This window comes from Pristiophorus japonicus, unplaced genomic scaffold (assembly GCF_044704955.1).
Source record: "Pristiophorus japonicus isolate sPriJap1 unplaced genomic scaffold, sPriJap1.hap1 HAP1_SCAFFOLD_408, whole genome shotgun sequence".
NCBI classification, from domain to species: domain Eukaryota; kingdom Metazoa; phylum Chordata; class Chondrichthyes; family Pristiophoridae; genus Pristiophorus; species Pristiophorus japonicus.
Genome location: NW_027253959.1, coordinates 200,027 through 214,806, shown reverse-complemented (window position 1 = coordinate 214,806; position 14,780 = coordinate 200,027). Strand labels below are relative to the sequence as shown.

Below are 14,780 nucleotides of genomic sequence, written 5' to 3'. Positions count from 1 at the left end.
CATCCCATTTTCAGTGAGAACAATCCAGATGATGCAAACTCGCAGTGCAAGACAAATTCTCCTCATCTTCCCTCTGTTAATTTTCGTAGAACTCTTCCCTCTGGTTAACAACTCTTCTACCACTGGCAGAGTTTCTCTTCAGTTACTTTATCCAAAGCCCTCATATTCTTGAAAACCTCTATTAAATCTCTCGTTAATATTCTCTGATCGAACGGGAAAAATAACAATTGCTTATATCTACTTATAACTCTCTCTGGGGGGTACCAGTGCACCAGCGCAGCCTTCGGTCGCATGAGGAAGAGAGTGTTGGAAGATCACGCCATAAAATCTGACACCAAGCTCATGGTCTACGAGAATGTAGACATAGCCAGCCTACTGTACGGATCACAAAAGTGGACCGTATATAGTAGGTACCACAAATTACTGGAAAAATACCTATGTCTCCTCAAGATCCTGCAGATCCTTTGGGATGTCAGACGTTAGCGTACTCGATCAGGCCAGCATCCCCACATCGAAGCACTGAGCACACTTGATCAGCTCCGCTGGGCGGGCCATATTGTCCGCATGCCTGAAACGAGACTCGCAAAGCAAGTGCTCTACTTGGAACTCGTACACGGCAAACGAGCCCCACGTGGGCAGATACAATGTTACAAGGACACCCTCGAAATTTCCTTGAAAAAGAGCAACATTCCCACTGACAGCTGGGATTCCCTCACCAAAGACTGCCCTAATGGAGGAAGAGCATCCGGGAGGTTGCTGAGCACCTCGAGTCTCATCGCCAAGAGCATGCAGCAAACAAGCGCAGAGAGCGGAAGGAGTGTGCGGCAAACCAGTCCTACCCATCCTTTCCCTCTACCATTATCTACCCGACCTGGTACAGAGACCGTAATTCCCATATATGTTCAATCATCTAAGAACTCACTTTTAGAGTTGAAGCAAGCAATCCCCAATTTCGAGGTACTGCCTATGATGATGATTAAAATCCCTTCCACACCTTTTCCAAGGCTTTCCTAATGTGGGCTGCCGAATCGTCATGTAGAGATTAACCGATGTTTAACAGATTTTTATTGTACCTTCATTATGTGTGAATCGGTGGTGTGGGCAGCATTTATTTTCCATCCCAAATTCCACCTTAACGCTGCTGGTGAATGCATCGATACATCTAGAGGGCGATTTAGAGTTAACCATATTGCTGTGGGACTGGGGTCATATATATGCCAGTCTACTTAAGGACGGGTGATTTCCATCCCGAAAACACGTTATTGAACTAGATGTGTAATGACAATCGAGATCCACACGGTCACCATTGCTGACAGAATATTTTAATTCTAGATTTATTTAATTCACCTTAAATTGCACAGCTGGTGGGATCTGAACTCATGCCATTGTATCTTTAGTCCAGGTCTCTGGATCATTAGTACAGTAGCACAATCACTTTGCTACCATACGCGATGATTCATAAAGTCATAAAGTCATAAAGTCAAAGATTCTTCCTGCGTGTTTAACAGTTTTATTAACTTGATCTGGCACCTTCAAAGATTTGTGAACATCGACTCCCAGGTGTCTCTGCACCAACGCACCATTTAAAAATGTATTTTTAAAATTATATTGCCTCTTGTCATGTTCCTTCCCAAAATGTATCACTTCACACATGTTTAATTTTACCTGCCATGTGTCTCCCATTTAACCAGACTATCGCTGTGCTCCTGATATATGCTATGCTCCCCACTGCTTACTACCTTTCTGAGTTTCGGGACATCTGCAACTTCGAAATTATGCCTTTAGACTTAGGTCCTGGCTATTAATCTCTATCAGAAAGAGCACTGCTACTAATATAGAACCCTGGGTTTCAACACTGTATACTTCCCTTCTGTCTGAACGCCAACTTTTCACCGCCACTCTCTGTTATTTGTTCGGGTGCCAATGTTGTATCCACCAAGCTACTGTTCCTTTAATTCCATGAGGTTCAGTTTCCCTATCAAGTCGATGAAGTGACATTTTATCAAACGTCTTTTGAAAGTCGTTATACACAACATCAGCTGCACTACGCTCATCAAACCGTTAGGTTATTACATCAAAAAACTGAATCAGGTTTTTCAGATACACTTCGACATCAACACAATTTGTGCTGGTTGTCATTTATTAATCCAGGTTTTTCCAAGAGACAACTAATTTCATACCGGCTTATGGCCTCTAGAAGTTTCCCCACCACAGACGTTAGTCTGAGTGGCCTGTAGCGACAGATTTTATCCCTCTTTCCTTTTTTGAACAGGGTGTACCATTTGAGAACCTCCAGTCCTCTGTCACCACTGACATATCCAAGGAGGATTAATGATTCTCGCCTGAGCTATTTCCATCATTCCTTCACTCAGCAACACTCATACATCCCATTCGGACCAGTTATAGAGAAACATAGAAACATAGAAATTTACAACACAGGAGGCCATTTCCAGCCCATCGTGTCCGCACCGGCCGACAAAGACTCACACGACCATCGGTCAGCAGTCCTCAAGCTTACATGTAATCTTTTGAACCATTAACAATGGGGAAAATTAAAGATGACCAAGCGCAAGCAGACTGCGCCACACAACTGTGACACACCTTAAACTGAAATATTCTACACTCCAAAACAACCGGAGCCATGTGATCTCCCGGCAGAGGCAAAAACCAATTTAAAATTCATGTCAATTTCGGAAAAAGTATCAGGCAACATTCCGCCCCGACTTATCCAGGTGATCAAAACTACTCCAGGAGATCTACCTTATTGTGGTACATAAAGGGTTGGATTGAAAGGGGTTAATTCAAAATGTTTGTTCAGGGACTGTAATTAATATCAGTCTCCACGGGTTTACAGAAGCTGGTTGTTCAGTGACTGTAATGAATATAAGTCTCTATTTACAGAATTGTGTCACTGGAGTTATTCTCGCTCATATTAATAAGGCACTCCTTTCAATGTGTTGCCCCATCGTCACAGTGAGAGCATTACCTCTGGCATGAACAGCGATCATCACACTGCTCCACAGAGAGGGAATCGGAATCTGAGAACAGTAGATTCGAATGTTACAACAATGGATCAGAATCTGAAAAAAATGGATTGGAATGTTACAACAAATGGCAGGAGTTTCATCTTGTATTTTAACTTTCTTGTTGCACATTATGAGGAACTATCATTAGTATTGCGAATGCGTTATGCATTTCGTATTATTCAATACATTTACTATCCCGTCCTTGCGGTTGTTGGTTTTGCTGGTAAGTCTATCTAGTTATTCCAGTAACCATTGTTCAATGTATTACTGATTTCATATTTTACTCCCCCCTCCTTGCTGCATTTGATGTTCCTGGTAGTCTCTGTATCCAACTATTAACTCTGCAAACCATGTTTCGCTGTATTACTAGACTTGTAAATTGCTTTCTCATCTTTGCTTCAGTAGTTGTTCCTGGAACATCTCTGCATCGAGCTATTAACTATGCATACGTTGTTAATTGTACGAGTGTTGTTTTAATTTATTCCACCCTCTTTGCTGTTGTTGGTGTTCCTTGTAAGTCTCTATATCCAGCAATTATAACTCTAATCTATATTTCACTATATTACTGAGTATGTCACTTAAATCTTTTCAAGTCTTCCTCACATTGTATATCTAGTGACTCAGTCCCCTCTGTGGCCAATGTCTGTGGCTGACCGAGATTGTTCGCAAGTTTGGCATTCTGTTTTATCCTGAGTTCAGTTCTGACCTCTTCTCCTTTGAATCACTGGTCCTGCCCACTATCATCTCCATAATACTGCCCAACTCATTCCTTCGCCTCAATAGCTTAGTGACTTTGTTGAACAAGAATTGACAATTGCAATGCTTTCCTTGCCCACCTCGCAGTTACAGTGCACTATGAATTAGAGCTCACCTAAATAATTTGCTCTTCCTATTCTAACTCCACTAAGTCCTGTTCAGCCATCAACAATCTGCTCTTCGACCAACATTGGATCCCGATTAAGTAATGCCTCATTTTTATTATTCTCATCCATGTGTTCAAATCCCACCATGGTCTCACCCCCTCCAATTCGTCCCATTCCCCTGCTCGATTCCCATAGTCCAGCAATTTTTCTCCTTCAAGTATTTAACCAATTGCCCAATAAATGTTAATTTACTTCCCTCTATACGTCCTCCAGTCAAACTCTCTCTATTCTCTTGTTCTCATTCATTCTGGCACGTTGTAACTTTCTCACTTCCTCTCTGTCAGTTTCATTCTGTCACTCCACATTTCACTCTCTCTGTCTCTTGCTCATAGAATGTTAGATTAATACAGGAAAAAAGTCAACTCGGTCCATAGTGTCCATGCCATCTCTTGGATAGAACTATCTCAGATATCCAACTCTTTAGCCAGAAAAAAATAAATATATCTCCTTCCACGAATAAAGCAATTCCCTTTCGAAAGTAACGATTGAATCTTCTTCCACCGTGTTCTCACAAATCGCATTCCAGATTGTAACAGCTCACTGCATAAAGAACACTCTTCCCATCTCTCCTGTTGTTCTTTTGTCAATTACCTTAAACCTGTCTCCTCTGGTTACGCACCATTGTGCAACTGAAAACATTTTCGACTTACTCGCTCTTTCAAAAACCATCATAATTTTGAAAGTCTATATTAAATGTTAAATCTTTGCTGGTGATACAACGTCATCATCGTAGACAGTCACTTTAAATAGAGGAAGGCTTGCTTCCACTCTAAAAATGAGTTCTTATGTAACTGAACAGTCCAATACGGAAATTACAATCTCTGTCACACGTGGGACAGAGAGTGGTTGAAGGAAAGGGTACGTGGGGCTCGTTTGCCACACGCTCCTTCTTACTCCTGCGCTTGGTCTCTGCTTGCTCTCGGCGACGAGACTCGAGGTGCTCAGTGCCCTCCTGGATGCATGTCCTCCACTTCAGGCAGTTTTGGGCCGGCGACTTCCAGCTGTCGGTCGGGATGTTGCATTTTATCAAGGAGGCTTTGTCGTTTCATTCAAAAGTTTCCTCTGCCCACCTGGGACTCGCTTACTGTGTAGGAGTTCTGAGTAGAGCGCTTGCTTGCGAGTCTTGTGTCAGGCATTCGGAAGATGTGGCCCGTCAATGGAACTGTCCAGGTGTACCAGCATCGAAGCACTGATAATACAAAGATAAGTTTGAAAGCATGTTATGAGGAGGACACAAAAAATCTGCAAAGGCATAGCGATAGGCTAAATGGATGTGCTAAAACAATGGCAGATGGGGTATAATGTGGAAAATGTGACGTTATCTTCTTTGTTATGAAAAATAAATAAGCAAATTATTATTAAATGGGGAGGGATTCCAAATTGCTGTGGTCCAGATTGGTCAATGGTTCTTGTACATAAAACACAGAAGGTTAGCATGTAGGTACAGCTAGCAATTAGAAAAGGCAGCAGAATGTCTGGCTTTATTTCAAGTGGGACGGAATATAGAAGTCCTGCTACATCAATACAGGTTGTCAATAAGACTACAGCTGGAGTATTGTGTACAGGTTGGTCACTTTAGTTGGGGAAGGATTTACTTGCATTGGAGGCAGTTCAGAGAAGGTTCACAACGTTGATTACTGGGATGAAAATGTTGTTATAAGAATAAAGGTTGAGCAGGATGGGTGTGTATACATTGGAGTTTAGAAAACATGAGGTGATCTTATTTAAATGTGTAAGATTCTATAGGGCCTTGATGGGGTAGATGCAGAGATGATGTTTCATGTAGTGGGGGAAATCTAGAACCAGGGGACATAGGTTCAGATTAACGGATCGCCCATTTAAATTACAAATGAGAAGCAATTTATTCTCTCAGGGGGGCGTGAATCTTTCGAATTCTCTTCGACAGAGAGCTGTGGAGGCAGCTTCTATGAATCTTATTAAATGGAGATAAACTGATTTTTAAACGAGGAGGGAGTTCAGGGTTATGTGGAGTGGAGTGGGCACGGAAGTGGAGTTGCGGCCAAGATCAGATGTTCTTTCCAAAGGCTCAGGTCCAATCACAGAGGCGTGAGCGGAGTAAAATATTTGGCTCTCGGAATGAAATCCCTGGACCGAAGTGAGAGCACTGGAAGTTAGGCGAAACTGCGAATGAAATTTCTCGACAGAGGTGGGTGTAGTGTAATGTTGGCGAACATGGTCCTTAAATATTTAGACTGAGGGAGGGAGCAGTGTAATCTAGGGAGATGTTGGTGTGAACTCCTGAAGCGAGATGGGAGCCCTATCTGGGAAGTCCCATCATCGCATCACTGGAATCATCTCAGAGATCCTGAAGTTCATGAATATTTATTTACTGTGAATGTTTTACCGTTATTTTCTGTGATGCAATAATTCAGAAATCATAAAAGATTCCGTCCATTTTTAATTATTTTATTCCTTCCTTTTATCAGCCAATTTCTCCTCTTTTGTTCTCACTTGGAGTTGAATAGAGGAAGCGAAACTCTGTTCGCTCTGTTCTGTCCACGCTATGTTATAGCCGGGTAAATATCCGCTGATCATTTAGTTCCAGTCAGTGTCTCCTTTGTCACCATCTCTAGTTCTGCATTAATGGCAGTGCTTCTGATGGGTGGAACAGGATTTCAAGCATCATTAACATTCACAAATAAAATGTTCGTTCAGCCAGATTTCTTGAATTTATTTCCAATCTTTAATTTGAATTTGCAATTTGGTCCCATGCCGATCTGTCACAGTTCAGTGCGTCTCTCAGCGAGAAACAGAGTGGAAAAATCTGTTGCCTCCGGCTGTACACTCCTGATCTTTGGGCCCCTCGTGCGGAGGGGGAGCGGGAGGTCAGAATCCTCGTCGTCGGACTGCTCCGGGACATGGCCAAGTGGACCATCAGCTGGTCCAGGCAGCGGTCGGTCGAGAGAATCGTTCAGCCCGGCTGCCTCCCTCTCTTCCGCGGAAACGTTCAAACCAAGGTTTCCCTGGAGATGGAGCACGCGGTGTCGACCGGAACGTACTCGGCCTTCCATGAGAGGTGGGTGCCCGAGGGACTGAAGTGCATCAACAACACCGGCAAACATATTTAATTTGATTCTTCAATGGTAAAAGTGTAATTTGATTAGAGTTATCGGTTTTATTGCACATATATGTCATCGCAGCGCATTTGGAATGAGGTGCCATGATAGGTCCAAGTCAGCATGGATTTGTGAAAGGGAAATCATGGTTGACAAATCTTTTGGAATTTTTTGAGGTTGTTTCCAGTAGAGTGGACAAGGGAGAACCAGTTGATGTGGTATATTTGCACTTTCAGAAGGCTTTCGACAAGGTCCCGCACAACAGATTAATGTGCAAAGTTAAAGCACATGGGATTGGGGGTAGTGTGCTGACATGGATTCAGAACTGGTTGTCAGACAGGAAGCAAAGAGTAGGAGTAAATGGCTACTTTTCAGAATGGCAGGCAGCGACTAGTGGATCTGTGCTGTCGTCCCAGCTGTTTACACTGTACATTATGATTTAGACGAGGGGCTTAAATGTAGTATCTCCAAATTTGCGGATGACACTAAGTTGGGTGGCCGTGTGAACTGCGAGGAGGATGCTATGAGGCTGCAGAGTGACTTGGATAGGTTCGGTGAGCGGGCAAATGCATGGCAGATGAAGGATAATGTGGATAAATGTGAGGTTATCCACTTTGGTGGTAAAAACAGAGAGACAGACTATTATCTGAATGGTGAGAGATTAGGAAAAGGGAAGGTATAACGAGGCCTGGGTGTCATGGTACATCAGTCATTTAAGGTTGGCATGCAGGTACAGCAGGCGGTTAAGGAAGCAAATGGCATGTTGGCCTTCATTGCAAGGAGATTTGAGGAAAGGGGCAGGGAGGTATTGCTACAATTGTACAGGGCCTTGGTGAGGCCACACCTGGAGTATTGTGTACAGTTTTGGTCTCCTAACTTGAGGAAGGACATTCTTGCTATTGAGGGAGTGCAGCAAAGGATCACTAGACTGATTCCCGAGATGGCGGGACTGACATATCAAGAAAGACTGGATCAACACGGCTTGTATTCAATGGAGTCAGAAGAAAGAGAGGGGATCTCATAGAAATGTTTAAAATTCGGACGGGTTTAGACAGGTTAGATGCAGCAAGAATGTTCCCAATGTTGGGGAAGTCCAGAACCAGGGGTCACAGTCTAACGATAAGGGGTAAGCCATTTAGGACTGAGATGAGGAGAAACCTCTTCACCCAGAGAGTGGTGAACCTGTGGAATTCTCTACCACAGAAGGTTGTTGAGGCCAATTTACTAAATATATCCAAAAAGGAGTTAAATATTGACCTTACTACCAGGGGGATCAAGGGGTATGGCGAGAAAGCAGGAAAGTGGTACTGAAGTTGCTTGTTCAACCATGAATTCATTGAATGATGGTGCAGGCTAGAAGGGCCGAATGGCCTACTCCTGCAAATATTTTCTATATTTTCTATGTTTCTATAATGAGGGAGCAATTCATATATAATTTAAATCAAAAATCGTTGTATGTCATGATAAACACCCCCAGCTGATTGTAACTTATGTACTTCGAATATGAACAAACTTTCATATTTTCTCGTCTAATATTCTCTGCACAAGTGGAAACCAACAGGTGAAAAGCTACAACAATTAATATCTTCCATTTGTGTTCAAATACTTTAAATAGTCGTTTCAAGGTCACCCTCAAAGCCTCCATATTAAAATGCAACATCCCCACCGACACATGGTGGTTCCTAGCCAAAGACCACCCTAAGTGGAGAAAGTGCATGCAGAAGGGCGCTGATCACCTCGAGTCGTCGCCGAGAACATGTAGAAACCAAGCGAGGGCTGCAGAATGAGCTGTGCAGCAAACCAGACTCCCCACCCATCCTTTTCTTCAACCACTCTCTGTCCCGCCTGTGACAGAGACTGTAATTACCATGTTGGACTGTTCAGTCACCTGATAACTCACTTTTCGCGTGGAAGCAAGTCTTTCTCGCTTTCGAGGGGCTGCCTATGATGATGATGTTACATAAGCATTTGGCGGCTCATTGACTGAGGGATGTGTCGTCTGATTTAATGCAGATAAATGTATTTAGTTGGTGATTACCTTGTCAATGATTGCTAATTATTTTAGTTTGGAGTCTATTCCTTGCTCCCAAATTAATGTTTAATTTACCTGTTTATTTCCCTGCCTGACAGTGAACATCCTGACGATTGTGATCTTGCCTCGTGGAAAGTGCGGTCTCTCCAGATGTGTCACTCGCTATCTGGTGGCCATGGCAGTGACGGATCTTCTGGTCATTATCCTCGACCTGATACTGAGGCACATTCCGATTCTTTATCAGAAAGAGTTCCATTTCGTGCGGTCCTTCCACGTGTGTAATATTCACGCCGTCTTACTTCACGCAGCCACAGACTGTTCTGTCTGGTTCACTGTCAGTTTCACCTTTGATCGCTTTTTGGCCATTTGTTGCCAGAATCTGAAAACTAAATATTGCACCGAGAGAACGGCGGCTGTGGTTCTGGGAACCGTGACTTTGCTGAGCGGGTTGAAGAACATTTTCTGGTATTTTATGTTGACACGTTTCTATACGCTTTCAAACATGCCATGGTTTTGCTATATAACAGATGATGTTCTGTATTCACCGGTCTGGGGAGCAATCACATTCCTTCATTATATTCTCACCCCATGTATCCCATTTGCTCTGATTCTGCTGCTCAATATTGTCACCGCCAGGCATATTATATTGGCCAGCAGAGCCCGCAGGCAACTCCTGGGTGCCAGCAGTGGGGAGTGTCCCAGTGACCCTGAGATGGCCAGCCGCAGGAATTCCATCATTTTACTGTTTGTTATCTCCGGCAATTTCATCCTGTTGTGGGCGGTGTTTATGGTGAATTCTATATGGACCCAGATGTACTTTTTGGGGTATGATTCTGTATATATACCTTTTTATGTAATGGACATTGGATTCATGCTGCAGATACTGAGTTGCTGCACAAACACGGCAATTTATGCCGTGACCCAGACTAAGTTCAGACAGCAGTTGAAGAATGTAGGGAAATATCCCTTCACACTGATTCTGAAATTAATTAAACGATGAGAAGACGCAGAAACGTTCCTGCATCAGACTCCCTGTGTCCTGATATTGTGAGCGAGCTGCTCTCCCCCGCGTGACCAGTGATTCGCGTGAATAATAACACTCTCACTCACACACTGTCTACAACGGGCGCCCTGTGAGGGGTCTGCAGTCCGGGTGAATCACCATCAGCATCATAGGCAGTCCCACGAAATATAGAAACATAGAATCATAGAAAATAGGTGCAGGAATAGGCCATTCGGCCTTTCGAGACTGCACCACCTTTCAATAAGATCATGACTGTTCATTCACCTCAGTACCCCGTTCCTGCTTTATCTCCATACCCCTTGATCCATCCGTAAGGGACATATTTTGAATATATTTAACGAATTGGCATCAACAACTCTCTGTGGTAGTGAATTCCACAGGTTCACAACTCTCTGAGTGAAAAGATTTCTCCTTATCTCGGTCCTAAATGACTTACGCATTATCCTTAGACTGTGACCAGTAGCTTTGGACTTCCCCAACATTGGGAGCATTATTTCTGCATCTAAACTGTCCAGTCCCGTCAGAATTTTTATATGTTTCTAAGAGGTCCCCTCACATTCACTTAAACTGCAGTGAATACAGGCCCAGTGGATCCAATCTCTTCTCATATGCCAGCCATGCATCCCGGGAATCAGTCTGCTGAAACTCCGCTGCACTCTCTCAATAGCAAGACCGTCCTTCCTCAGATTAATACACCAAAACTGATCATAATAATCCAGGTGATGTCTCACCAAGGCCCTGTACAACTGCAATAAGTCCTCCCTGCTCCAATACTCAAATCCCCTCGCTATGAACGCGAACATGCCATTTGTATTCTTCACCAGTTCCCAACTTTCAATAACAGATGCACCATGACTCCCAGGTCTCGTTGCACCTCCCCTTTTCCTAATCAGCCACCATTCAGATAATATTCTGCCTTCACGTTTTCGCCACCAAAATTGATAAATTCACAATTATCCACATTATACCTCATCTGCCATACATTTGCCCACTCACCTAACCTGTCCAAGTCACCCTGCAGCCTCTTAGCATATTCCTCACAGCTCACACCGCCACCCAGCTTGGTATCATCTTCAAACTGGGAGATATTACACACAATTCCTTCACCTAAATCATCGATGTATATTGTCAATTGCTGGGGTCCCAGCACTGAGCCCATCTGCACCCCACTAGTCACTGCCTGCCTTTCTTAAAAGGACCCGTTCATCCCAAGTCTCTGCTTCCTGTCTGCCAATTAGATCTCTACTCACGTCAAAATATTACCACCAATACCATGTGCATTAATGTTGCACAACCATCTCTTGTGTGGGCCCTTGTCCAGCGCTTTTTGAAAGACACCACAACCACTGGTTCCGCCTTGTCCACTCTACTCGTTAAATACTCAAAAAATACTTGAAGATTGGTCAAGCATGAAGAGGGCTCACTTCCACGCCGACAAATGATGCGTTGGGAGAGAAATCAAGGAGCAATAATTTAGGCAAGTTATTGTGAAGTCCAAAAGCGCTGGGTAGTAATAGTGATATTTGGAAAATAATCAGCGTGTTCACATCATCGGGAGGTAGTTCTGTGCCGTGTGTGGGAAGCAAATCAATAATTCAGCCGGCGTGCCGAAGCACGCGATAATTCACACTGACGAGAGCTACCACTCAGAGGCTCTCACTGTGGAAAGTATTTTACGCACTCGTTCCATCTGCTGACACACCAAAGAGTTCACACTGGAGAGAGATTATTTACCTGCCACGGGCGTGCGAAGGGATTCACTCAGTCCACGAAACCCCTGGAACTGCAGTGGATTCACAGCGGAGAGAAACAAGTTAAATCTTAGAATAAGGGGACATTAAAAACAGAGAAACATATAAAATAGTTGCAGGAGTAGGCCATTCGGCCCTTTGAACCTGCACCACCATTCAATAAGATCATGGCTGATCATTCACCTCAGTACCCATTTACTCCTTTCTCTCCATAACCCTTCATCCATTTAGCTGTAAGGGCCATATCTAACTCCCTCTTGACTTTATCCAATTAACTGGCATTAACAAATCTCTGCAGTAGGGAATTCCACAGCTTAATAACTCCCTGAGTGAAGACGTTTCTCCTCATTTCAGTCCTAAATGGCCTACCCCTTATCCTAAGACTGTCCCCTGGTTCTGGACTTCGACAACATCGGGAATGTTCCTCCTGCATCTACCCTGTCGAGTCCGGTCAGAATGTTAGTTGTTTCTATGAGATCCCTTCTCATCCTTCTGAAATCCAGTGAATACAATCCCAGTCGCTCCAGTCTCTCCTCATATATGTGTCCTGCCATCTAGGGAATCAGTCTGGTAAACCTTTGCTGCACTCCCTCAAAAGCAAGAACGTCCTTGCTCGGATTCGGAGACCAAAATTGAACACAATATTCCAGGTGAGGCCTCACTGAGGCCCTGTACAACTGCAGTAAGACCTCGCTGCTACTATATTCAAATCCCCTCGCTATGAAGGCCAACAACCAATTTGCCTTCTTCACCGCCTGCTGTACCTGCATGCCACCTTTAAATGACTGTTGTACCATGACAGCCAGGTCTCGTTGCACCTCCCCTTTTCCTAATATTCTGAATGGCGGCAGATTTGGAAAAGGGGAGTTGCAACGCCCATTTAAACCTGATATGAGTCGGAATTTCTTCTCTCAAAGCTTAGTAGAGGTGTTCAATTCGCTGCCTCAGAGCGCTGTGGAAGGTGGGTCATTGAATATAATTAAGACAGAAATAGACAGTTTCTTAACAGATGTGGGCTAAGGGATAAGGGGTTATGGGGAACAGGCTGGGAAGTTGACCTGAATCCGTGATCAGATCAGGCATGGTCGTATTAAATGGTGGAGCAGGCTCGAAGAGTCGTGTAGTCTGCTCCTGCTCCTATTTCTCATGTTCTTATGTCCATATGCTGTTAAACGTACCGTGTGTGGCAATGGATCCACCATCCCTCCCGCTTGATGGTGCATCAGTGAGTTCACACTGAGGAGAGCAGTGCAAGGAAGGGAGTGCAGGGGTCCCATGCGTCCAGCCAGCTGCAAAACAGATACACCGCTTTGGGTACTTTTGAGGTGGATGACTCATCAGGTGGAGCAGCAGCAGCCAAGGTCAAGGCACCGTGGGTGACTCTGCTGCACAGCAGGGCAGGAAAATCAGTTGGACAGCTCTAGTGAGAGGGGATTCGATTGTAAGGGAAATAGATAGGTTATTCTTCAGCCGCAACCGAGATGCCAGGATGGTATGTTGCCTCACTGGTGCAACAGTGAAGAATGTCTCGGAGCGGGTGCAGGACATTCTGAAGAGGGAGGGTGAACAGCCAATTGTCATAGTGCTGTCGGTTCCGACGATCTCGGTAAAAAAAAGGGATGAGGTCCTACGAGACGAATTTCGGGAGGTAGGAGCTAAATTAAAAGCTAGGATCTCAAAGGTAGTAATCTCAAGATCGGTACCAGTGCCACGTGCTCGTCAGAGGAGGAATCGCAGGATAGCTCAGATGGATACGTGGCTTGAGAAGTGGTGCAAGAGGGAAGGGTTCAAATTCCTAGGACATGGGAATCGGTTCTGGGGGAGGTGGGACCAGTACAAGCCGGAAGGTCTGCACCTGACCAGGACCAGAACCAATGTCCCAGGGGGAGTGTTTGTTGGTGATGTTGGGGAGGACTTAAACGAACATCACGGGGGATGGGAACCTATGCAGGGAGACAGAGGGATGTAAAATGGAGACAGAAGCAAAAGATAGAATGGGGAATAGTAAAGGTGGAGGGCAGATAAACCCAAGGCAAAAAACAAAAAGGGCCGCACAACAGAAAAATTCTGAAGAGGCAAAGTGTGTTAAAAAGACAAGCCTGAAAGCTCTGTGCCGCAATGCGAGGAGTATTCAGAATAAGTGGACGAATTAACTGCTCAGACAGCATTGCATGGATATGATGTATTTTGCATCACAGAGACATGGCTCCAGGTTGAGCAAGGTTGGGAAAGCAACAGCCAGGGGTATTCAACATTTCGAAGGTTAATGAGAGGAAAATGAGACCGGGTGGCTTTGCTGATCAAAGAGGAAAGTAATGCTATAATAAGGAGGAACTTTAGATTGGATGATTTGGAATAGGTATGGGTGGAGCGGCGGAATTCCAAAGGGCAGAAAACGTTTGTGGGACTTGTGTACAGACCACCAAACAGTAGTAGTGATGTTGGACACAGCATCAAACAAAAAAATAAGCGGTGTGTGCAATAAAGGTACATCAGTTATCATGGGCGACTTTAATCTACATATTGATTGGGCTAACCACACTGGTAGCAATGCGGTGGGGGAGGATTTCCTGGAGTGTATTAGGGGTGTTTCTGGACCAATATGTCTCGGAAACAACGAGACAGCTGGTGATGTATAATGAGAAGGGACTATTTAGCAATCTTTTTGTGCGAGGCCCCTTGGGGAGGAGTGACCGTAATATGGTAGATTTCAAAATAAAGATGGAGAGTGGCACATTTAATTTGGAAACAAGGGTGCTGAACTTAAGGAAAGGTAACTTCGACGGTATGAGGCGTGAATTGGATAGAATAGACTTGCAAAGGATACTTAAAGGGTTGATGGTGGATAAGCAATGGCAAACATTTGAAGATCACATGGATAAACTTCAGCAAATGTACATCTCTGTCTGGAGTAAAAATAAAACGAGGAAGGTGGCTCAACCATGGC

General features: G+C 44.2%; 1 protein-coding gene across 1 annotated transcript; it reads left to right on the top strand.

The window, feature by feature from the left end:
• The first annotated feature begins 291 nt into the window (after nt 1-291).
• LOC139250667 (probable G-protein coupled receptor 139) lies at nt 292-10,058 on the top strand. Its single transcript, XM_070873043.1, has 3 exons — nt 292-377; nt 2,975-3,249; nt 9,157-10,058. Exons 1-3 carry the CDS (start codon nt 292-294, stop codon nt 10,056-10,058), a joined length of 1,263 nt encoding a protein of 420 aa, XP_070729144.1.
• The last annotated feature ends 4,722 nt before the right edge of the window (nt 10,059-14,780 follow it).